The sequence below is a fragment of the Rissa tridactyla genome, chromosome 3, assembly GCF_028500815.1.
Source record: "Rissa tridactyla isolate bRisTri1 chromosome 3, bRisTri1.patW.cur.20221130, whole genome shotgun sequence".
Classification (NCBI taxonomy): domain Eukaryota; kingdom Metazoa; phylum Chordata; class Aves; order Charadriiformes; family Laridae; genus Rissa; species Rissa tridactyla.
The window spans coordinates 64484442-64509791 of NC_071468.1; the positions used below are offsets into that span (position 1 = coordinate 64484442).

General features: G+C 37.8%; 1 protein-coding gene across 4 annotated transcripts in view; it reads left to right on the plus strand.

The window, feature by feature from the left end:
- HBS1L (HBS1 like translational GTPase) overlaps positions 1 to 24330 on the plus strand; it is a 62602-nt gene extending 38272 nt beyond the window's left edge. For 2 of the 4 annotated variants that reach the window (XM_054193825.1, XM_054193822.1), the window contains 12 exons: positions 5610 to 5866; positions 6344 to 6509; positions 8766 to 8883; positions 11562 to 11708; positions 12380 to 12454; positions 13224 to 13341; positions 13529 to 13597; positions 16835 to 16939; positions 18989 to 19079; positions 20682 to 20790; positions 21400 to 21500; positions 22408 to 22558. In XM_054193825.1, coding sequence (XP_054049800.1) covers positions 5610 to 5866; positions 6344 to 6509; positions 8766 to 8883; positions 11562 to 11708; positions 12380 to 12454; positions 13224 to 13341; positions 13529 to 13597; positions 16835 to 16939; positions 18989 to 19079; positions 20682 to 20790; positions 21400 to 21500; positions 22408 to 22558 — 1507 coding nt within the window. Of the gene's footprint in view, positions 1 to 5609; positions 5867 to 6343; positions 6510 to 8765; positions 8884 to 11561; positions 11709 to 12379; positions 12455 to 13223; positions 13342 to 13528; positions 13598 to 16834; positions 16940 to 18988; positions 19080 to 20681; positions 20791 to 21399; positions 21501 to 22407; positions 22559 to 23657 lie in introns of those variants that run through there. The other 2 variants (XM_054193821.1, XM_054193824.1) reach the window with 2 other exon arrangements.
- Positions 24331 to 25350: the final 1020 nt, after the last annotated feature.

Sequence of the window (25350 nt, forward strand, 5' to 3'; positions counted from 1 at the left end):
GGTTCTCAGCCACTCTGCTTCTCCTCAGGGACCCTGAAATAGTTTGTATCATGCTTGCTTCCAGTTTAGTGACATACTATTTTTTTGTGATAGAAAAAAATTAGCCTTCAGGACCTGTGTGGTAATCCCTTTAGATAAATCCTCAATATTGTGAAGATGCTTTTTAATTCCCCTCACTTATTTAGTGGTACTGCTGAAATACTAATTGAGAACAAGCCTCTTTTGCTGTAGAAATTGAATGCACATTAGGCATTTAGCTTTAAGTGGGAGAAATAGGTAAGAAGTGGAGTGGTTTTTAAAAGAGCATGAGATGTGGAGTACAGCCAATCAATGAATATGGAAGAAAGCATAATTTAAATTATAAAGTTATCTGCATGTCTAAAGACCCCTGTGTCAAGGGGTCTGTGATGGCCTCCTTTCTTCTTTCCTCTACAGGCCGCTGTGGAGGCACTGCCAAGGCAATAGGACCTTGACATGAAGAACGGGGGAGGAGGTATATTTCTCCCTCTCTGCTGTAGGACAGAGGCATTTGCTCTCCTCATTCTTTTCCTAACAGTTGGAGCTTGACTGGCTCCTTTCCACAGTCTCTCCATAGTCTGTACTATGGAGACCATAGTCTCCATATTGTGGTGAGCTGAAGCACCAGCATTGTCTTGCCAGCTTGTAATGTCTCTGTACACATCTGTTTCTAAACTTGAAAAGCAAAGCAAAACATGAACCCCTGCCTCAACTCCATGAGTATCAGAGTTGGTTTTTTCTTCTACAGTTATCTTCTGGATTATTGACAGCATAAGGATGAGTTGTCAGGGAACAGATTGAATCTGTGTTTATTAACGCCTAAGAAAGGCTTGTTCTTTTGACTCTTTTCACACCCTTTTTATGTTACATTTTAATGTTGCATTGATAAATGTACTGGAGAGGGTTTATAATAATACAGGTTTCTAAATACATAGTTTATATCACTGACCAAATGCAGTGTTCTAAATTATTCATAGCAGTTTGGATTCCACTACCCCATAATTGTGCCCCGTACTCTCACTCCCAAATATTTGTATAGTGTTGGTGCAGACACCATTAGAAGATGATTGTATAGTATGTATAGTACTGATTGTATAATATGAACTAGTTTTTGTTCTCACCTTTTATGGGATCTTAAAGGTAATTTATGGACCATGTTTTTAAAACCAGTGGCCTAGCATTAGCAAAATAATCATTCTTTGACTGGCTATTCAGTCTTTATGATTTAATCTTATTATGAGGTATGACCTCATAATAATAAATGAATCTTATTTAAGATGGATGGATTATTAGAAGTCATGAATTGCTTTGAGCATTGATTTTTGCTGTGTATTCTTAGTGGGATTGTCTACAGAAAATGGAGTTTGCTCACTTCTGACAAACTGTTTTTCTGATGCTCTAGCAAAGCTATTTACCAGGCTTTTTCTTCCTGTTAAGTCTTGAAGGAAGGCAGAAGAAGTTGTGAGCAAAAAAGGGTGATTATTTTAACCAGCCTGACCAATATTGCATAATTAATAATTTTGAAAGGGGAAATAAATGTAGACGTTCCTGTAATGACTGTAAGTACTCCGAAAGAGTCGGTTGTATAAAAATAATTCACTAAGCATCCAGACTAGAAGACTGAAAATAATGTTTAAAAGCTAAATTATGCAGAGTTAATCTTCAGCAGATAAGCTTTCGGGTTCTTCTTTGAATGCATGGTAGTGTGAACCTTTCAACATTTCTGTGAGATTGAGTGTCTTCTAACATGTCTTATAACAACATATGTTGTATTTCTTCATTTTCCCCAGAAAACAGTGATGTAACCATAACATTTTACTCTGTTTGCTCTTACGGTCCTTGTTGGCAAAATAACATAGGAAGTTTCTGGCCTGTCAGTTTTAGTTTTGACTAAATGTTGGTCCTTGCCAGGCTTTTGTCTGCTGATTTCCTAACAAAAAGCTGCGGTAAGCTTTTCTGACATTTGTGCCTGAATTGCTGGCGGTCGAGCTTCCTTGAGCACATGACCTCAGTGCACGTACAAGGTGCTTAATGGTTCTGTCCTTTAAAAGAAGTCAAGAGTTGCTTAATCAATGGCTCCATGTTAGTGGCTATCAGTGATGTGTCAGGCAGGCACAGATGTTGGCAAACTGAGACAGCTATTGGTAGTTCCATCAAGTTCTCATACAAAGATGCAAGCAATTGGTTAGGAAGACACTTTCTCCAAATGCAAGTTTTTCTTGATATGGTGGTTCAACATAACTCAGACAAAGTTGGAAGTTTGCTATTGAAGAGGCTTGCTAATGCAATTGACTCGTTTATACCCTCAACTGCCTGCACTGGAAACATACTAGGTACTAGTATGCTATCCTGTGTGCTCTGTCTTCTGGCAGAAATTTTCAATTCAATAATTTTGAAAAATCTCAGTGGGAAAGGCTTACTGAAAAGCACTTTCAATGTCATCAATTTTTTTCATTGACTGTTAGAGATGAAGCTCCTTAGCATTTTTCTGAGCTGTAATCAAACTTCTAGTAAACTACTCATCTGGTTGCCATGAGGATTGACTAATTGTGCCAGGGTCTTATTGCTGCATCTCTCTCCATCTGCTTCCATGAGACTGGAATTTTACGCTTCATCTGCCCATCTTCCTGTTTAGGTACCTAGCAATAAACTCACTCTCCCTTCCCTTGACATTGGTCAGCAAAAAGCTGAATTACCTCATCAGAGGTGCTCTGTAAGTAGATCATTTGCTCTATCCATTCTGATGTTTCTCCTCTGAAATTACAAGTCATGGTTCATCATGCCACAGGTTGTTTTCAGGTTTCCAAAACATGGTAATACCTGAAACCTGTAAAACTCTAAATGGAGCAGTGTACTGACTGTCCAAATATTGCACCTTTGAAAAAGTAGCAAGGTCTAATGTTTTGATGGCTGAGTCATGCTTTAGTCGTTATTTCACTTGTATCTAGCACCACTTCTTTGCACCATCCAAATAAAAACTATTTGGCACCCCTAAGCAGTGGCAGTCACAATACAAGCTACTTAGAGTTGAGAGAGTAGTTACTTTATCTGGCAATAACCATGATTCTTTCAGGTGCTGTAATTCTACACTCAGCATCCATCCTGTTTTTTGGAATCTTTACTGACATAGACTTTGGCCTGCAAGAAGATCTGAGCACCTGGGTTTAGAAAAAAAATCATTACCTACCTAAAAAAAGTAGAATTTAGAAGCTTACAAATAACCTGTCTTTGAAAATACATTTTTGTCTTTTAATAGACTTGATGTGACAGTCTTTGAATTTATTTTGGAAAGCTTTCCAAAAACATGATAATTATGTTTTTGGGTCACATTACTTGCAGCTTCATCTAAATATCTTCCTTTTAATTTTTTTTATTTTTAAGAATTTAGTTTGGGAAGAAACGCAGACGTTGGAAAGGAGAGAAAGCTATTGCCAACTGAAAAGGCTGTTTTGATATGGCTTCTTATACAAATATGTTTCTCCAGAACTTCAAATATTAGAATTTCAAAGAAGAACACTTGATACCAATGTAAAATACCATATTTGCATTACAGTGTGACCTTTGCATATTGGCACTAGTCATAATACTACAGTGTGAAATTACTAGATGTTACGCTGACACTGAACTGAAATTTATCTGAAAAAAGGGAGACTCTTAATCTTGATGAAAGATGTCTAATGCAAATTAATTGTAAATATATGAGGCTCTCTTAATACATGATTCAGGCAAAAACGAACTCATGTATTTGATACCATGCAGATGATATAAAATACGTTATTAAAATATCACGGAATCTTCAGAGTTGGAAGGGACCTCTAGAGATCATCTAGTCCAACTCCCCTGCTAGAGCAGGATTGCCTAAAGCAATATGTAGAAAGCTTTGTCACCACAGTTCTCTGCATAATTGCCTTCTATCAACTTGATTGTTTTCAGTCAACTTTTGTGAAGTAAAATGTCCCTGAAGAGACATTGGAGAGAATAATTGTTGTGGCATTCCAAAGTAGATTTTCAGCTTGAACTTAATGTAATATTTAGGGAATTTTAAAAAATAGAGCCTTCTGTTCATCTTTATACAAATGTACTTATATTTCCCAGTAAAAGAAAGCACAAATAACTCTAGTGACTATTTTTTCTGTGGAATAGTTCATGTGTAATCACCTTTCTTCATAGCTACATCTAAAGCAATGATGACCCACTAATTTTTGGAATTTAGGGGATCAAGTGTATTTTCTTATACAGGGTATTCAGCTTGTCAAGATACGATGTTATATACTGGAGTTTGTCTAAAACTGTACTTGGTGATACAGTACAGCTGGTTTCGTAGTGTCAAATCTAAAATGCCATGATGTGTTACCTAAGGCAGTAGTTTGATATAAACTTGTCCTTCACCTTCAAGTGGTTTAGAATATTTTGATAGGATAAGTTCTTGTGAGTAGACTTTATACAGAATTGTATATTCATTATGCAGAAGCGCAGGTACCATCTGTTCCCCTGCCACCAGCATGGCTGGCATAAACTAAGTTCTTTGCTTAACTAATTTGAGAAATGTGCTTGTGTATCCAGCCTTGATGCAAGACCCTGGCCTTGGGTTGGGGATCTGTAGCCAAAAAAATTGAGTGGTCGCATTTCTGCTTTGGGGTTTCACAGTCAAGAGGAAAACTTGGCTTTGGGCCCTATGAAAAAGGTGTGAAAATCAATGTCTGCTGCAGTACTGATTGCATAGGTGGGTTCTGAAATGAGGGGAAAAAGGGAGATCTATAAAATGTCCCATATTGCTTAGTGCTATAATGAGAGGCTAATTTTGCATTCAGTCCGACCATTTTCTAGGTTTAATTTTTTAGATCGTAACTCTTGAACTGCCTTGTTCAGTAGACTAACATGCTTGGACTATATTGTTTTCCAAGATATATGCAACGGAAAGGGACTAATACAATGCAAATACTCCTACGCAGACAGAAAATGAGAAGTAATGTCAAATAAAAGCAGAGATGTCATGATGTGGGATTCTGAAGTACCAAAATAAGTAGTTTTGTTTATAGAAGGTGAAAAGAGGAAAACTGCGAAGTTAATTGTGGTATGTAAACAGAAAGTGGAGAGTGAAAAATTAACACTGGATGTGGAGACACTTGAGTGTCTGCTCTTCATGCTGAATTGCTGTTCTCAAGATAGAACATTGCGATGTTGAGCTGTAATACTTGTAGCGTATGTGGAAGCTGTTTTAGGAGCGATGCTTCAAAGTTGACGTGGGCTTTTACTTCAGAGACGACCAGATCTCTGTAGTTGTTCTGCAAAACTGCCCTTTCCCTCCCTGTTAAAAGAAGTGGCTGTGGGAAGCTTTTGTTTATCTGTTTCATGTATTTTAAAAGATTATTTCTTATCTTGCTTTTGTACACAGTGCTTTTCAGACAAGATGTTCAGAGCTGGTATCTGTGCAGTTTGTATCCAGCCGCTTATCATTTCCACCTTAATGGCCTTATCACATACTCTTTGTCTGGGGCTTGCATGATAGTGAAGGGAAAACGCAATTGCTTTCCTATGTTTCTATGGCTTCTTTGTCATTTGCATTCCTTGTGTTTTCTTTTTTCCCCTAGTGTGATTGCTGAAGAAAATGGCCATGCTAACACACCTCAGAAGGGACCGTTAACTGAAGATGCCAGTGTAGCTTCTGGGGTACTTGAGGCAGTCTCAAAATCTACTCTTTCATCCCAAGTGGCACAGGTTTCAGAAGAGCAGAATATGGTGCCTAGTCCAGTAAAAAAGTCAAGCAAGGCAAAACCACAAATAGATGTGAAAGCAGAGTTGGAGAAGAGACAAGGAGGAAAGCAACTGCTTAATTTGGTGGTAATAGGTAATAGTGTTAAATTACATTTTTGACAAACATAGAAATTAAAAACTGTGTTGATTGAATCTGTCTGTGATCCAGAAGCAAAACCTGTCCTCTCACCAGGGAAGGGAAATCTCATACTGTTTCCAGTCGCATCTGCTTGACCATTATTCTTTGGAGGGAGTACATTCAGATGTCCTTGACTAGGACAGTGAGGTTGACTTAGCTTCCTTTTGACAGCAGAGTAAAATGCACTTTGGTTTGGTTTCGTTCTTGCAGTGTGTTCTTTTTAGTATGAGTTTGGAGGTGCTATATGGCTGTCATGCTAACTGACTGCTTCAATAAACCGTCTCTCTGTACCTCTGTCTTACAGGACTGTGAAATTCTGTGGATTGCATAAGCGTTATCAGTGCATGTGATTTTCATGTGTTTTAGTATATTTCTTCTTGTACTATATTTAAAATGAATAAATTAATAAAATTGATATATTTCTTTCCATAGGACATGTTGATGCAGGTAAAAGTACTTTAATGGGTCATCTACTCTACCTTTTGGGAAATGTGAACAAAAGAACTATGCACAAATATGAACAGGAATCTAAGAAGGCTGGCAAAGCTTCGTTTGCCTATGCATGGGTCTTGGATGAAACTGGTGAAGAAAGAGAAAGGTAGAAATATCTTTTAAAGAGAATTACCTTTTTGTCCTGAAAGAGCAGTATTTGTTAGGAAATATCAATCTACTAATAACACTTTCCTAGAAATATTCTAAATGTTCAAAGATATTCAGTACTTACCAGCAAATACTTTTCGTTGGCTGTATGAGTACATGTTATCCAAAGAAAAATAAATAATATCCTTGTTTGGTTATAAGAAATGTGAAAGAAAAGTGGAGTATTTCTTCACATATTTCCATGCTGTGGAGTGCAGGGTAGGACTACATACAATGCGGAATGCTTCTAATAGCCAAATTAGTTCATTTAAAGCTGCCTTAACTGGTTTATGGCTGCCAAATTTCTCTCAGTTTGGTTATCATTGTATGGGAAAGGTCTAGGTTAAATTTTTCTACAAGGTGTTTTTCTACAATTTTTCTGAAAGGGTGTCACAGTTATAAACTAAGCACTGAAATGCCAGTTCATCACATGTGACTTACATTACATTGAATATAGAATCTATAAATTGATTACATTAATAAATTATATTTGTATTCTTTATAAACTGCCTTTACTTTATTAACTTGAAATACAAAATTTAAAATTAAATTTTATCATATTGAAAAAGTGTGTAATAGGGAAGCAGTGAAGCTAATTTAAAAAAAGTAATCTAAGAACACTAAATGGGATACTAAAGACGTGATAGCCTGTGTTCACAAAATAAGAAAAAAAAAAAAGCATTTTCTTCTGTGTTTATATTTTTACAATCACTTGTCACCCATGGTTTCATAGCATATAAGCTCTTCTGGTTGGAAAGATAACCTTCACAATGTAAACTGATGCTGAAGAACATACAGTAAGGCAGTCCCTATCGAGTGTATAGCTCTTGTTGTTTTTAAAGGTGGATACGCTTTTGCAGTGTCCCTGTATAGAGCTAAACTTTTGCCTTCGTGAGTCCTTTCATTTGCAAAGTGCAGACACAAACCTGAGTGGGGGTAGCTGTGTTGGGGGGTGCAGGTTCAGGGAAGAGGGGGAACAGTCTTGACGTGACCAAACACAAATTTTAAAAGTAACTTTACGTCAGTTAGGGCTGATGATACTGTAGTGGTTGTGTTGTCATGGATATATAGTCTAAGGATGTAAAAGAGGAAAAGCTGGTGGGGGAAAGGTCTTTTTCTTAATCCACGTAGATGTTGCTGGGTGTAAAACAGACAAACTTTGAAGATCAGTTCCTTTCACAGATCTGTAATAGAACGATTAAACACCATATTAAGTATGTTATTTAATTATACAAGCTACCTTTGTTAGGTTGTAATTTACATGTAAAACCAGAAATAGAGACAAGTATTTATTGCCTGTGAAGAGTAAAATGTTAACAGAAAGTAAAGTTTGTGGAATAATTGTCATGAGCCTTAAAAGTGATATCCCGTGGTCTAGGATTTTTTTTAGTATCAAACAGTTGTGCATTTAGGTACCAGACTTCTCTTCAGAAGATAAATTGTAATTATAAAGGGAGAAGTTGTCTGAATTGGTATTTTTAATTGATTCTGTTCTCTCTTTACTTTGAGTTTTGTGTTTTTAAAGAAAAACTTTCTGGAGCCATCTGTAAATGTTAAGAGTTTTGGCGGGGGGTGTGTTATTTTATTGTTGTTTTTTTCTTTTTGTCACTGGAGGTAGCTGTGCTAATGTGAGAAGTTTTGTCCCTTGAAAGTACCTGTCTGTCTTCATCATCTATAAAGGGAGATGCAGATGACTAACCCAGATACAGATGTGTGCATGATAGGCTTTTGCATGTGATCAGATGAATCCTATCCTATGCGCTGTGCAGAACGTGTGGTTTAGTGAGGTGTGGAACCCGAGTCAAAGCACTGTGGTTCCTCCTTCATACTCAGTAGTTCTGCATGTGGATCTTTGCAAATGTATACCTGTATTCCTGTAGTCCACTACCTTCTATTTTTTTATTCGTGGCTATGTTTCTGTTACTCTATGATGCCCTTTTCTGAAGAGCAAAGTATTAAAAGTAGAACCAGTAATGATTTAAATATGCAGCACAATTTTCATGTTCTCACTGCGCTTGTTGGTTCATAGTCTATGGGTGCATGGAGTTAGAACTGGGAATTCTGGCTGTTTCTTTCTATTTTTTTGTGCAGGCTAAATCAAATGAAAGCTATGAAGTGTATGATTTCATGATTGTGTTTTTAATAGCTTACTTTATATCTCTATGAAGCTTTCAAAGCAGTTCTAATGGTGTGCTGCATGTATGCTTTGCTTAAGGGGAGTGACGATGGATGTGGGTATGACCAAATTTGAGACAAAGACTAAAGTAATTACACTGATGGATGCTCCAGGCCACAAAGACTTCATTCCAAATATGATCACAGGAGCTGCACAGGTAGAGATGGTCTAAAACTCTTTTTTCAATAGCATTATTATTTATAACTTTTTCTTAAATTGGTTTTCTTCTGCTTTTAAAATCTAAGATGAAATGGAATCATTGATGGTGTGAAGATATCTTTGAGGTTTTCGTGAGTCTTCTAAACTTAAAAAAGAATGTGTTTGTTTAACGGCAGTTGCTTTTATTTTTTTTTTTTGGACGTTAACTTTTTGGAGGAGAGTTTTATTAGGGAAGTAATTTGAATACTGAGTTGCAGTTTGATAAAATCAGAGGCGAGCTTTGAAAGCTATTCAAATGTGGCGTATGTCTACTCAACAACAAGTTCTGTGAAAGTGGTCTTGGAGGTAAAGATTTTAAGTGGTTTTAAGCTTAAAGAAAAAAGATCTGGAGAGGTCAGACAAATGCCATTCTTCTGTTTAACAGTGTATTTTATATGAGATGAGAAAACATAACATAGATAGCCAAGTTTATGCAGAATGCGTATGTGTTGTCAAGAGGGTGCTTGCAGAGACTACGTGCCACTTGCTTTAGGAACAGTGAGTAAAGTCAAAAGTATTGGGCACTTCCCATCGAATTCAGTATGGCACTTGCCATTCTCATAGACATTAGTTATTTAATTTATGGAAATAATAAACCAGAGGAGGAGAAGAATAACATGTGGTTGCATGAAAATAAAACACGTGAAATTTTTTCACTTAAAGGCACCCTTTTTAAACAGTAGAATTAACTCTCCAAAGTTGAGGTGTAATCAAACATATATTTTTTTCCGAAGCTAAACTACTGTGTAGAGGTTTTTTGCTTTGTGTCTGTCATTATGGTCTGAAATGTTTTATCTTAAGATATCAGTAAGGATGCGTATTGTTAGTATGATTTTACAGATAGAGAGCTATACTGTAGGAAGACTGGTTTGCCCAAATTCTGCTTTAGCTCTGAAGCAGAGTCTGGGTAAGAATTCAGACTGTGTGACCCAGTGGTTAGGCTGAAGAAGAGTCAGAAGTTGGCAAAGTATTGTGTAGAGCTTGTACAGTCATCTATATTGTGGAGCATATGTTGTAGGTAGTTCAGGAGTTTTAAAATTAGAAATGGATCTTTTGTTTCATAACAGTGGAAAATGTTGACTCAGCCGTGCCATTTTCTTTACAACCTTAATTTAAATTGGTTTGTCTTTTGGGGGAAAAGTAATAGAGGCAGAAGTGTTAAGAGAAGACTTGCAGATCCACCAGCAGTTGTATTGTTTCAGCAGAAGATGGGGCTGGCCAAATAAGACTTGGTATCTCTGTGTTCCCTCAGCTCTCAGGATGGTGAGGGGCTAGTCTATTCCGAAGCCTGTTAAGGAATCACCGAAACTTTGCAAGTTTCTGTTGCCTACTAGAGTGGGCTCAGCGCTGATGCAACGGGTGGAAGAAAGCAAACATGGAAAGGGCTCTGATGCCTTTTTATCATGGAGAATTCTGTTAGGAGGTGAATCCCCAACTGCTGTTATGCAAAATGCAAATTAGCCTTATCAGGGCCAGGATCTAGCCTTTGATACATATGGTTAATTCACGTAAGTCCCGAGGTATGGGTTTTATAATTTAGAAAATACAGGAGGTCCTTTTTTTTTGAGGGAGAAATTCACCGCAGTACACTTCTGATGCTGAGAGCTGTGGGGAAATTCATCCCTCAGCCTTTTCCCGTTCTCACACTTGCATTGTCTCTGTATGAGCTGTGGGGATTTCACGCCTAGGACAAGGCGAGGGGAATTCAGAGCCAGGACAACGTGCTGTCACTGATCCTTCCCCTGGCATCCTAAAGCATAAGCATGCACAGAAAGGGAGAAAAGTACATTTTATTTTTTTTCTCCTCTTTCCATGATGTCCATCTTATCAGTCCTATAAAATCATCTTACACCTGCCTTTTGACAGCAGCACCTTTATTCTTCATGTCCATTGCCGTTGCTTGGTAAATGATGACAGTCTAACTGGCTGTTACTTACCAAAGCAGGAAAAGTGGAAGAAATATTAGCAGCATTTAAGGCTAACAGCAAAATCTGTTTTTTTTTTCCCTGTACTTAGATGCTGACTTTTATGCAGTGCTGTAGACTGTGTAATACCTGTTTGCTCTTAATGCTCTGGCAGAGAATTTGCCTAGATGATAAAATAGGCTACTTCATCTTTTTCACCTTGTGATTTTGGCATGCTCCAGTATGTTGGGTGGACTGTGAAGCAACAAGATCCAACATGCAGTCACCCGGTTGTCCCAGTTGTAGAGTGAGGTGATTGATCTGTAAGTTTTGCAGCTTCTCACTATGAAGGTGTCCAGACTGAGGCAGGGAGAACTGGACATTGTGCTTGTACCCGTTCTTAGGCTTCTGGAGCACAGGCCTCTTTTGTTTAGCTGAGGTCTGTGTGGCACATCCATAGTGGGTAGTTTGAAGAGGATGGGTTTCCTAAAACCAAGAGTTGGCATGTGTTTTACAGGAAATGGTGGTTTATGGCATGAGATGACATAATGCCATAATATCGCCCCGAAGTGGGCATGACACAGATAGGACTGAGAAGTTTCAATTACATTTGAAGCACATCAGGATTCCTCCTGTGTAAAGCACATCTTGTGTGAAGTGTTGCTGATTGACATATTCACTGAGATTATTTCCACCTCTTAACCACTTTTCATTGTATTTTTTTTTAATCTAGGCTGATGTGGCTATTCTGGTTGTGGATGCTAGCAGAGGAGAGTTTGAAGCAGGGTTTGAGACAGGTGGACAAACTCGAGAACATGGATTATTAGTGCGCTCTCTTGGAGTGACACAGCTAGCTGTTGCAGTCAATAAAATGGACCAGGTACATCCTTACTTTTTTTTCATTTAATTGAAGGGCTTCCATCTAGGATTGTGGACCCTAAGTTTAAGGATCAATGTTGTGAAACTAATAACGAAGTATTGTTTGTTTCTTTGATTCTCAGCTCTGTCTCTTGTGTTTGGACTTTACAATACTTTATTATTTTTTAATGAGTGTATTTTCAAAGCACACAGAAGGATAGTTTTAGTGCTAAAATTAGTAGGGATCCCTCTTGTACTTGTGAAAAATCTCACATAAGCAGTTAACCCAGTGGCATGTGCAAGGGTATCTTGGTGGTCATTCAGGTCAAGACCCCAAAAGCTTTATTTAAACCTGTAGGGTGTGTTAAATATTAGTAGTTGTATTTTAGATTATTACCATGTTGTATATATTCTTGCTGAATCTGAATTTTATGTAAACTTAGAAAAAAGGTGCTGTTCAAGGACAAATCAAACTAAAGGGGCTTGGAAGTTAAGTGGTGTGTTATTTGCTGTCAGTAATGTGTATACTTTTATGTATTTAACTATGAATCCACCTGGAAATCTCATAAATTCCTTAGGGGCTGTGTGTGAAGAACACCTACTGGTACTACAGAGTTGATGACACGCAGCTGCATGTTCGAGTCATGGTTAAAAATGTACAATTTTATTATCATAATCTGTTTTCTATTTTAGGTCAATTGGCAACAGGAAAGATTTCAGGAAATTACGAGTAAGCTGGGCCAGTTTCTTAAACAAGCTGGCTTTAAGGTAATGTCAATTTTGGAGACCTTTGTTGCTTTGTTCTGGCATTTGGGTAGGATGAGCTTTTCTTACAGTCAGGTTGTTTTGTGTCTCTTTTCTGCTAATACTATGTGCACACAGTATATAGCAGGTTCCTTTTCTTACTGGTAGGGGGTACATTGAACCCTGGATAAGGTTAGTCAGTTATTTGATACTCTTTCTGCCATCATCTTTGTTTAGGTCTGTTGAATCTTTGGGGCACTCACCTCATTTGTAGTTTCCAAAGCAGAACAGACCAAGGACCGTCTGTCTTAATGTTCAGGATTACATAAATGACAATAGAGAGTTTTATACTAGAGCACGTGTCAGTGTGGATTATGAATTTATAAGAGCACACTCCATTTGCCATTCTCAACTGTTCTTCTCGCCTTTCCTTGCTTCTGACTACTATCCATTCGGACTCACTGTGGCCTTCCTGAAGTCCCTACGCATAAACCAGCAATTCAAACTGGAGTTCTGCCTGTCAGAGATGGAATTGGAGTCTGTTAACTGAACTCAGTTTCTAGTTGTTAGTGTTGCTGTGGTAATGTTTAAATATCTCCAACTCTATCAGGCAAGAGGTAAACAGAAAGGAAATGGATCCATTGACTAATCTTGCCTTCTCCGGGGGAAATACGAATATGCCAACTGTTCTTTTATAGCTTAGATGCGTAACATTGAAAAAATGCACCTCTTGCTTCTTCTAGAAGATCCTGTTATTAATGTATGCTTAACTTCTGTTTGTTTTCTTAATTAGGAATCAGATGTGGCTTATATTCCAACAAGTGGCCTTGGTGGTGAAAATTTGGTCACAAGGGGTCAGTCAAGTGACCTCACGCAGTGGTATAAAGGAAAGTGTTTGTTAGAACAAATTGGTGAGTGCAGTTTTCCTTGTTTAAAAACTGATGTATCTTAGTCCTGTGTATGTCAAAACTTATATTTTGGGGGAAATGTGGACAAAGTCTTTGGAATGCAATATAATTGATTTATCCCTAAGTGAGAAGTTGTTGAGATAGTTATTGAATACAGAAATTCTAAAAGGTCTTACCAATTTATTTGCAGATTCCTTCAAGCCACCACAGAGATCAGTGGATAAACCATTTAGGTTGTGTGTTGCTGATGTTTTTAAAGGTTGGTTGTTTTTATAATATTTTCACCATCACTTCATGGATGTTTAACACAAGTGTTGAAAAATGATGTAAAAATAACACTTAAAGTAGGAGCTTTATGTCTATCAGTATCCTATCAGGAATAGTAAGTTTTCAAGCACTGTTTTTTGTCAACTTTTAGATAGTACCGCTGAGGAGAAACACACTGGAAGAGAAACTGAGGACAAAAATCTGCATGACCAGCTAATTAGTGATGTAATGAGTTGATGGTTCCGTGGGACAGAATTTGGGAATTTCTCTTTCCCAAACTGGTTCTTGTTGCTTCAGTGAATGTTTCTCAGACTTTTTTACGAGTGTGACTTTTCAGCTCTTTTACCTTCCACTCCCGGATTTTTAAAAAGTGTGCCTTGTTCCTTTAACGTTCTTTGTTGTAGTTGTAAATAATGATAAAATCCTTCACTTTGATATAAAAATTTGAAGGGGGGGAGGTAGAAGAAAAGGGCGGTGATGGTGAGACTGTTGTAACCAGCCAAGGATTTAATGAAAGGCAGCTAGCTCTTCCCTAGCACTAATAGAGATATGGACAGCAAGTAACTATAACCAGTTCTTATTCCCATTGTATGGAGAAAATAGACTGTCTTGAGCCCTTACGGTTTTCATGGTAAACATGATTTTTTAGGTTTTTTTTTTCAGTTAAATGTACTTGCAGTTTACAAGTAATTTAGAAGAAATAAGGTTTGTAACACTCGTCTCCTTTCAAACGTTCCATAAGTCCCTTGAGAAATGTTGCAAACTAAATAACAGCATGATTTGAAATGTTGTAAATATTTGTAATCAAATATTATTATTGAAATTCATATTTTAAAAGAAATTTTACTTTATCTGTAGGGTCTTTATAGGGGAAGTACAAACAAACCAGATCAAAATACTGATTGTAATTTGAAAAATCAGTTTTGTGCAATTTTCATGTGGGTCTTTGAGAAAACATGAGATGCTGTACATGCCCTGGTTTAGCTGACTTAAGGCTCTGAAGCCATTATGTTCAATACTGAAACCTTGCATGAGAATTTACCACTAGTTTTGTTATCTAGGCTGTCGCTGTTTTTTGTTTTTTTTTTTTTTAATTTTGTGAGCTGTGGGAAAGTGTGTTGGGATTATTGATTGAGATCTTTCAAAATATTATCACAGCTTTTTTTGTCACAATAATCATTTTTGCATTGAGCTAGGTTTCACAAAATTAACAATTTTGACTAAACCTGTTCTGTGGAAAAGTCTGATTTTTTGCCAAAGCATGCAAAAAGATAATGACTTTGGAAAGGACTCAATTTATATATACAGGGCTTTTCACTAAATGTGGCCTTTTAGGTGTTTTTTAGGCTATTTTTTTCTTACCTTGTGATCTCAAAACTTAATTAACTTGGATGCCACCAGAGGAAGTAGCTGCAGGTACAAGTACATGAAGCAACAGTTGTTCTCGGCTCTATTCCAGTGCCTGTGCATGCTCAGGAGGAGCAGTCCATAGAAGTGTGTAAAAAGTGAGAGTGATGAGTGTACTCCTACGTAGTTTGGAAAACCCCTTTCTTTATTAAGGTTACCCACACGTATGATTCATCTACCTCAGCCTGATTTTAGCTGTTGTCCTCCATGGCCCTCCTGATGTTCTCTCCAGGCAAACTATCTCCTGATCAAAGAGGTCCCTGTAAATTCCTTCACCACTGCATCAGTCCCCACTTATCATATAATTCTAATTCTGTCTAGGGTATGACATGACCTGACTTTAGAAAAGCCTCGTCCAGCAGCCAAGTCCTGAGGACAAAGAACATGTCCTGGCAGAACCTGAGTACCGTGATACACAGAAATCAGGCCATTTTTTATGCCCTCATTCTGTCCCCCACTATCCATTTTGTACTCGCATTCATTTCATGGGGAGCTGAAGAAGCTTGACACTTTACAGGAAGCAATCGGCATGGGAGAGGGCGAAGCTTCAACCACCACGCTGGTTTACCAAACCAGAGCTGGTGATAATGTGAAAAAGAGAAATGGTTCTTGATTGTGCTTTGGGGGTGGTTGGGAACCTTGAACCAGTTCACATTTATGGTTGCCTAGAAGTGCTTGCTGAGCCAGCTTCAGGTTCTTTTGTGTGCCCCATTGAGGTGGTGTTTGTACCATGACTTGGGGATTCTTTTTCTAGCAAGTATCTGCTGCTTCGGTTTTCTGTTCTTTTGACATCTGATGTCATCTGTTAATTGACTGCATTCATCTCATTTGCTGGAATGATAGAGGAAAATTAGCTTGCAGGCATACTGGTAATGCTTTTCCAGCTAGAGAGATGGAAACATTCATCAATAATGGTGATGAACGCAAAAGAGAAAGTTGGTAGTATGCGACCTCAAGATTTGGGGTCAACTTGCTCTTTTGAATTCAGCTTTTAATCTAATGTTACGCACAAAATACTAAGATGCTTGCTTATCACTGAATTCTAGGCGAAAGGTATATTTATTGTTTGTATGGTTACTGAAAATGTCATTGTGGAATCATTTCAGAGGATTCTTTTTAAACACGCCTGCAAGCACATACTAAGGAGATGAGGCATTTCTTAAGGTGTATGTGCATAAATGTGCATGCGTAGCACATCTATTGAAACTAACTGACATATCGTTCAAATAATGAACAGAGTATTAGGACACTGAAGAAGAAAAATTTTGCAGATCATTTATTCAGAAACACTGAACTCATCCAGAATTATAATAGCTCCTCATATTAAATAGGACTGAATCAATCTTTGACTTTCCAGGAGTAAAAGTAGTATGCAGACGGAGCATGTAGGATTCTGACTCAGTTAAAAGGCATAGGAATTTGCACCTGTATGCATGAGAATTCTTATGAGAGGTCTGTGGTATGTTTTTTTTATCTGTAACTGTAGTGAGAAAGTGCTGAATTAAATAAAATTGCTAGAAATTAAGGGGCTTAATATAATATTGAAAAACTAAAAAATATTTCTTCATGTACCTACATTTGTTTAAAGACTGATATTTCTCCCTTAGTTCTGAAAAACATAAGATCTAGAGGTTTTGAATTTAATGTTTCATTTTCATTATGATGCACAGCTGGCTGACTTGCAAGTACTGAATGCTACCGGGGGGGGAAAAAAAGTCTTCATTATATTAAAAACTTATCTATGCATTGCTAAAGGGCTAACTTGTGTGAGAGGTTGATCTTATTATGAAGTTTTTTCTAATTTTTGCTGTGTTTATTACAGACCAAGGATCAGGATTTTGCGTGACTGGTAAAATAGAAGCAGGCTATATTCAAGTTGGAGATCGACTTCTGGCGATGCCTCCCAATGAAACTTGCACTGCAAAAGGTACAGTCTTCAGAAGCGTGTTTACTTTCAGGTCAATACTGGGCTAGAAGCAGTTACTGAAATGGTAACAGACTGTCAAACTGATACTAACTGTCAAACATAAAATGTGAAAGCATAAAACGAATTTCTTTAGATGTGACTGTGTCTATATAAATATGTCTATGAAGAGTATGTGAAATCGTGCATGGTTTTTTTTTTTCAACCTCTTTTTTTTTTTTTTTACTATATCAGATATTCCAAATGTGATAGCCTCATGGCTTTTGCCATTGCTTTATGAAAAACTTATAAAAACATCTGAGTTCCAGCAATGTCTATGAAAACATGCAGTACAGGAATCATTAATATTCAGCTTTGTTGTGGAGTGTTACTGCTGTTAGGAAGTGCGAGGATGTTGAACAACCTTTAGAAATTAATCTTATGGATTAGATGTGAAAAAGCTTGAGAAGCAAGCCTCTGCTGCTTGATGTTCATGGGATTTGTTACTGATCCTTTCATAATATACAAACATTCAGGATATAGTTGTCCTGAGCACCAACAAAAGAGAAGAAAATTGGATTTAAATTTCAATATGTTTGATTTCTGAAAAGAGGAGTAGCTAAGTCAAGACATTAAATGTTTAAGTGTTTCCTGATTAAGCTTGCTGCCTTTGCACTGCAGAGCTGCTTTTGTTTCATATGCAAACAGAAAGATAAAATGATTATTTTTCCTACATTGACCAATGAATAAAAAATTAAGCCCTGAAAACAAATTAATAGGGGTTTCCTTGTATAGCTATTTAGTCTGAATTCAGCACTGTGCTGGTTCAACTGTCCTGTTCGCTTCCAGAACCAGCTCGTTCAGTGCTAATTTGGGAAGCTCTTCAGTGTGCCTGTTTATATGGTTGTATGCACATTGTTTGCATGCCCAGGGTTGTTACAGTAAGGTCGATGAATATGGGTATGAGACCACTGTAGTAACTCCTCTGTTTTGCGAGTGGAGGAAATAGCATGGTAAAAACATGGATTTTTGTCTGAGTATCCCCAGTGGTACGATTCTATGATTTTTCTTTTGTACTGCCTCTCATATGGCTGAAATGCAGGTGAAGGTTGAGGGTATTAGTTCATTAAGCGTGTATTATTTATATTTAATGTAAAGAAGAGATAATTTATCATACAATATTCACTAAAGGTGGCGTGCACATTAGGATTCCAGTTTTTTCGTTTCAAGAGGCTGAGTTTCACTTATTCTGTGAGAATGACACGTATATGTGAAATTATCAGCACTGCTTAATAAACAGTACTTAACATGCTTGTAGTTGAATGATGCTTTTTGGCATGTTTTTGACAAGTGGTTTTGGGAACAGATTTGCAAATCAATAAATACAATCTGTAGTGAAATAGAACTAGATCCTAAAAATGTATGCAGTATTCATAAAAAAAGTGGGGTTTTTTCTTTCCTTCTTGGTGTCTACCAGAAACCTCAGAATATTAAGTCAGGAGCAATTAGTTTTATCCTCACCCACCAGCCAGGTTGTCTTTTAAAACGATTGAAATACATCAAAATCGGAATAAAATTACTGTTAAAGATGCTTTCTAAGAGACGCAGTGTCGTGAACGAAAGGCATCAGTTACGCTTTTTCATGAAAGAGTCAGCAAACCCACTTAAGGTAAATGAAAGTTGACATAGTACCATTAAAGTATATGAAAGATGCGGTCTAGGGTGTGCATGTGCCTCAAAGGATGGGTGGGGCAGATACGGAGATATTAGTACTACGGCATTTTCAGGACTGCGTCATCTGCGCTGTGTGACAAGTGCCAGGTCCCCTCCTCTGGCTTAAATAAAGCCATGTTATTGTGCAGGGTGGGGTGAGAGAATAGTGAGTCCTCACCGAGGAGTGGGGGGGGAAGCTTCCTCAGACTTCTCAGTTAAAAAGCTTTTACTCTCAACCCATTCATACTGAAAATTGATGAGTAATGGTTGATGAAGCACAAATGGCCCAAACAGAGCTGTTTGTTTGTAGCTCAGAACCTAGGTACTTCACTGTGAGGTTCTGTTCTTACTCATTTCCAGGAATCACACTGCATGATGAACCAGTTGATTGGGCTGCAGCAGGAGATCACGTTAGTCTCACTTTGACCGGCATGGATATCATCAAAATCAAGTGAGCAAAACTGGGTTTCAGTCTAAGTAACGGTTTGTTTTTAATGAAAAGCTTTATAACTATTACACTTAACAATCAGCGGTTTACTTGAAGAATGATGTGGCTACCAGGATATTTAAAACCGAAGTGATGCCTATCACCTGGCTTACATGTACAAACGTTGGAAACATCTGCTACATGTACAACGGCAACCTCAGAAGAACACTGTTAGTTTTCATACTTTGCCCTAGTGCTGACACTGGTACCTTCAACTCCTTTTTCCTTAAGACTTGCCCTTGGACGTCTTAATTGCTGAATTAAGTAAATCCTAATTGCTAAAGAAAACAAAAGATTTTTGAAGAGCTTACCGAGTCATAAATCATTCTAACAAAACACATCCAAACAACTGCCATTTTGTACCAGTAAGTAAATCTGGACAAGTGGAATTGATGAAACTGTTTATTCAACACATTTAGCTGCTTGTAACATTTGTTTTGGTAAATGTTTTGCTGACCCTTTTCTGGAGGGGGTTTGATACATTCAATGAGACACAGCAAATCTCTGTGTCTATTTCAGTATAGGTTTCATGCTAAGCGTTAGCCTCAGGCTTTTAGGTAAGTGTCAGTTGATGTTCAGGCTAGAAAATTGGATCCATAATTTGTTCAGCTTTTTTACGTACTATGGACTTCAGACAGCGGACTTTCAAGCTCCTGTTTGAAAACTCCTTGCATTGACAGTTTTGCAAAGGTATGCCCTTGCTTTTAAGGGAAAAGTACAGGCTTTTCTGTTTTGCCATTTCATAATGGGGTGTGATTCTCTGTGGTAAATGGGGGGGGAAAAAGGTTGTCTTCTACTTGTTGAATGAAGGCTTGAGTCAATTCGTTACCTTGGTGTCATTCATCTTTTGGAGATATGTCAAGAAAAGGTACCAAGTTGCAAGTCCTCTTCATACTGATGAAATTTAAACGTTTACACCAGATGTAATCAATCATGCTGTTCTCTTTGGTCATGTTTTTCTGGGTGGGCTTAATCTTCCTTTTATTTTAGATGGCTAAAAACAACCACTGTGAAAAAACTGTGTCTAGTCTACCTTATTGACTCGTAACGAGCAGCAGCTTTCTTGTGACTCCATGTAGAGTTTTTTTGGAAATGAGCACTGCTGAGAGCTTAAGTTTTGAAAGTGCTGATCATGATGCTATATCCACAAAATAGTTGAGTTGCAGGCAGCAGCACTGCAGTTTTGGGCACCCTGCGGTATTTTATGCTATTGATCTGGAACAATTAATCTCTGAATGAAAGTCTAATTCTTCAAAGTACCTACGCACAGGAAACAGTGACATTTTTAGAAACTGATTAGCAATGGACGTAATTGTTCACTGAACTAGACAGACCTCTTCATGCATACCAACAAAATACCATAGACATTGTCTAGGAATTAATTTCATTACAGGTTTTAATATGGTGTTCCTGATTTCCACCCTCCCCACCCCTCCTCCCCAAGGTGATATTAAAATGGTGCTGTCTTTGCTTTGCTTGTCTTAAATATTTATCTTTTTCCAGTGCAATGATTAATACTTGTATGTCAAGATATGTATCAGTTTCTTTTGTTCTCCTCTCTTGTAGTGTTGGCTGTGTATTTTGTGATCCCAAGGAACCGATTAAAGTTTGCACTCGTTTCAGAGCTCGGGTTCTCATCTTTAACATTGAGGTTCCAATCACCAAAGGATTTCCTGTAAGTCTCTGTGAAAGTTCCTGTGTTCATTACAGGTTGCTCAGGGCTTTTCCTCTCCATGTTTGCCCCCCCCAATATGAGAAGGCATTTAGTGTCCAGAAGTGGTTCTGTCCTTCCAGAGGAGACAGATTCCTCTGTAATTTGAAGAGGATGTAAGGGGCTATATGCATGTTCTTACTGGCTTTTGATACACAGCCGAGCCATTTCAGAGAACATGAGTTCCACCACAGTCAGGCTGGGCTGTCCTTTAGAAAGCTCACACCTTGTAAGAGTATATTGATGTGCTTAGTTGTAAGATACCTTTTAAAATAAATAAAATACTGGTTCATGCTACAGAACTGCATTGAAGTGGTGAAAAAAAACCACTTAAGAATAGAAAATGTATTTGTGATTAATTAATACATGACCTTTGTGTCATATCTGTAGAGGTCACAAAGTTTAGGAACTAGGAACAGTTCCTGCGTGTGAGGCAGAGACTTCTGTGAGAGAAGTTTTATAAGCATTTGTTTAAAAAAATTCAGTCTGAAAAGAATTTGATGTTTTCAGGTATTAACACTTGGTATTTCTGATTGTTGTAGAATGTTTAATAACTGAAAAAAATATTTTTAGGTGCTTTTACACTATCAAACCGTAAGTGAACCTGCTACTATTAGAAGACTGTTGAGTGTCCTGCACAAAAGCACTGGTGAAGTGACAAAGAAAAAACCTAAGTAAGTGTTTTGAATAGTTAATAATTACTCAAGAAATGGGCTGACTTTTGATTAATACGCGGTATGTCAGGCAGGTTCTGTTATGAAGCAATAATGTGTTTATAAGAGTATGTTTTCATTGTTGGTTTCATGTTTAGATTTCAGAGTGCTTTACAAAATGAACTCCCCCCCGCCCACTTGATTAAATGCTGAGCACCTGAGAAGTAAAATGACTTGCCGGAGGTCACTTGCAGAATTGGGAATGAATCCTAGATCACTAGCCCTGCTCTTAAAGGCTTTTTAAATTTATTATTATTTTTTTTTTACATTATCTCTTTTCTTCCTGTAGTAGCATGGGATCCTTGGTATAATTCTGGAGCTGGGTTACTGTCTAAAACAAACTCAACTAGACAGTGGGTCAGAGAAAAAGAGATTTAGGGAGTCTTCCCATGCAAGTTAACTGTGGGAACATCTCTCTAGTTATTCAAAGCTGTATTTGGGTAGAAATGCTATTTGACACATACAACACTACCAGAATAATCCTTTTCCAGAAATTGCATGGCTGAAACTGTTGCTGAAAGGTAATGGGAAGAAAAATCATGACTTCTACAGAGCAATGGATTGGCTCTTTAGTCGTTGGGTTTGAAACAAGACTTGACTTCTATTAGACATGAAAAAGCAGATATTAATGAGATACTAAACTTCAGAACAATTTGCTAAATGTTGTTAAAGACAACTCAGATGCCTTTTTAAATGGTATGCTCCGGGCAAATGAGTTTTCAGTCTGGTGGCTTGGGTTATGCTTTAAATCAAGCCTGATCATTTTCTTTTTGGCTTTTAAATTTATTTTTTCCATTTATTCACTGTTCCCTTTTTCATTTATGCATGCATATGTTTACAGTGGAGTTTTCTGCTTATTTACCTGCAGGTTCTTGACTAAAGGACAGAATGCTCTAATAGAACTACAAACTCAAAGACCTGTTGCTCTAGAGTTGTATAAAGATTTTAAAGAGCTTGGGAGGTTTATGTTACGCTACAGTGGTTCTACTATTGCTGCAGGAGTTGTCACAGAGGTATGACGATTTTGTAACAGACTTTCTATACCGTAAAGGAATGGTGTTAACTTTCATGTAGCATTTCATTTTTATGGGTTTTGCCTGTTTTGCACCCTTTGGCCTAAAAAGTGAATTTATTTTGCTGAAAAAGAGACAGTGCTTCAGAAAGATGTGAGGAAAACTTGCCATAATTCTGTTGAATTTATTAGGATCAAAAATTACTCTGTTTAGAATTTTTGAATTTTGTGCATTTCCCCCCCTCTCTTGAGTTAAAAAATAACCCTTCACTATTTTAACATACATCAGTGTTTCTGAAACCTAATTGCCTGTATAAATATACTGGAAGTAGTTTGTAAATAAGAGGTGTTGGCCATTCTTACTGTGGCTGGTTTGGGTCCCAGATCTTTTTCTGTTAGCATTAAAGACAATTGTACATTTGATTTTCACCGATGACTATAGATGTTTTCTGATCCTGTGTAAATGAGAGGAAGCAAAGGCTTTGGGGCTAAATATAAATGTTTTGCCTTCTATTAGAAGCAAAAAATATGAATGTTCCTCTAGCTGTCGCTTCCAAAATCATAGCAAGATTTTTTAATTAGAATTTAAGTTCTAATTCTAGGCCTGAGGGAGAGCAATTTAGTCACATTAACTAAGTTCTGGTACCGCAACTTTAAAGGTGAGTCATTAAATATCAAAACTTGGAACTAGAGCGTGAGAATTTCTGGCTTCTCCCTGCGCGTGTAGGAATGATGCACCTGGACTGTCAGAGGCTCTGGGCCTTATGGAGCTTTAATGCTCTTAACAATCTGTCTCATCTTAAATAGGATCCAGAATGAGAGCTTTAGTCTTGTACCCACTTTTCATTAAATTTAACTTAAAGTGAATGGGGACCTATTCAGATCTATGATGCCCAATGTTTGTAGAACTGGGGATTAAATAACTCTTTGATTGTTATTTGGAAATTACGATTTTACTACTTGTGATCTCGTTCCAGAGAATTTCAGAGCAAAAGGAATTTTTTTTCCACAGCTAACTATATCATGTTGAAAAAAGCTGTGATCATTTTATATTTAGTACTTCATTTTTCACCATAGGGTTTTCTTCCATTTGCTTATATTTTTAGATTAAGGAATGACAGTGGTGCTAGAATTTCCACCGTCCAACGAAAATGCAATCGGATATCCAAACTTCTGTTTAAGAACCCAGTTACTTCAGTTGAAGGAACAAGTGCAATTAATAGGGGAGAAGGTGATGATGACAAAATTTAAATCGTGTGAGATGTCTGGGGAGCCCTTCATCAGTCTCTCCCGCTGCAGAACAAGATGCCAACTGACAAGGAACTGCTAATGTTGCACTTCTCGATCTCAAGAATCTCGTGTGTTTCTCCATGTGGGATTTACCCCTTAGAAAGCTTGATGGAAAAATCTTAGGAAGTCGAATTAGAGAAAAAGATGATGAATCATCATGAAACAAACTCCTTACTTCCAGACATAAATTGTTTACATATTTTCTTTGATTTGCTTCTTTGCTGCACATTAATTCAGTAAAGTAACTTTATTGGTCTAATATATTTTGAGGTTTGAGTTGAATGCATATTCAGGGAAAAAAGAACTTTGGTTTCAAGAGAATGGCATGTAGTATTATCCCAGGATTGTTTTCCCTGTCCCAAAATTTATTTAAAAAAAGAAGTTTTCTTTTGCTGTGTAGTGGAAGCTGTGCCAACATTGGCTTATTTTATTTTTTAAACTGTAAGAATAATAAAATAACTTTGTCTGAGCATAATTTTTGTCTCCTTGGTCTTTTGTTATTTAATCACTTCCAAATTGTGTTAAATCATTCTTTACTTTCCATAACTCAGAAGTTTCAGAGTAAACTTATGACTTAAAATGAGAAACTGGCATGCGACTTATCTTTCTGTGGAAATAATTTCAGTTTTTCTCACATGTTACTCAGTGCAGCTGCTGCGCGTACACATCTCTTTCATCCAGATTTAGTGCTCTTTTGAACAAAAGCTGGCAGTTTAATCTCGGGATGTATGCTAAAACGCTATTGTGCTTCCTCGAGACTGTCCTTCCCACTTTTCAGTAATTGGGCAGGCGAAACCTCCCAGCTGAAAAGAGGGTCCTTCTGCCACCTCCAGCACAAACTCAGGACAGATACGATTTGCTACAACCTCTCCTATGAGGACAGACTGAGAGAGTTGGGGTTGTTCAGTCTGGAGAAAAGAAGGCTCCGAGGAGACATTATAGTGGCCTACCAGTATCTTAAGGGGGCCTACAGGAAAGCTGGTGAGGGACTTTTTAGGATGTCGGGTGATGGTAGGACTAGAGGGAATGGATTAAAACTAGAGATGGGTCGATTCAGATTGGACGTTAGGAGGACGTTCTTCACCATGAGGGTGGTGAGGCACTGGAACAGGTTGCCCAGAGAGGTGGTGGAAGCCCCATCCCTGGAAGTGTTCAAGGCCAGGCTGGAGGGAGCTCTGAGCAACCTGCTCTAGTGGGAGGCGTCCCTGCCCATGGCAGGGGCATTGGAACTAGATGATGTTTAAGGTCCCTTCCAACCCTAACAATTCTATGATTCTAATTTGGAAGGTTGTGGGTTTTTTCAATAGGAAGCCTGAGAGGGCCTCAGGTATCTCAGGACCTGTATGTGAGCGCAGGGTGGAGACAGCTCTACTTGGGCCATAGTTAGTAGCGTGGGGAAGGAACTGCAGTCTTTGCTCCAGAGCGTCAGTCATTGGGGTTAACCAAAGTAAAGCTGTACCCTGTGTAGGGAAGAACACAAAAAGCCTATGATTGTTATTTAGTTCCAAG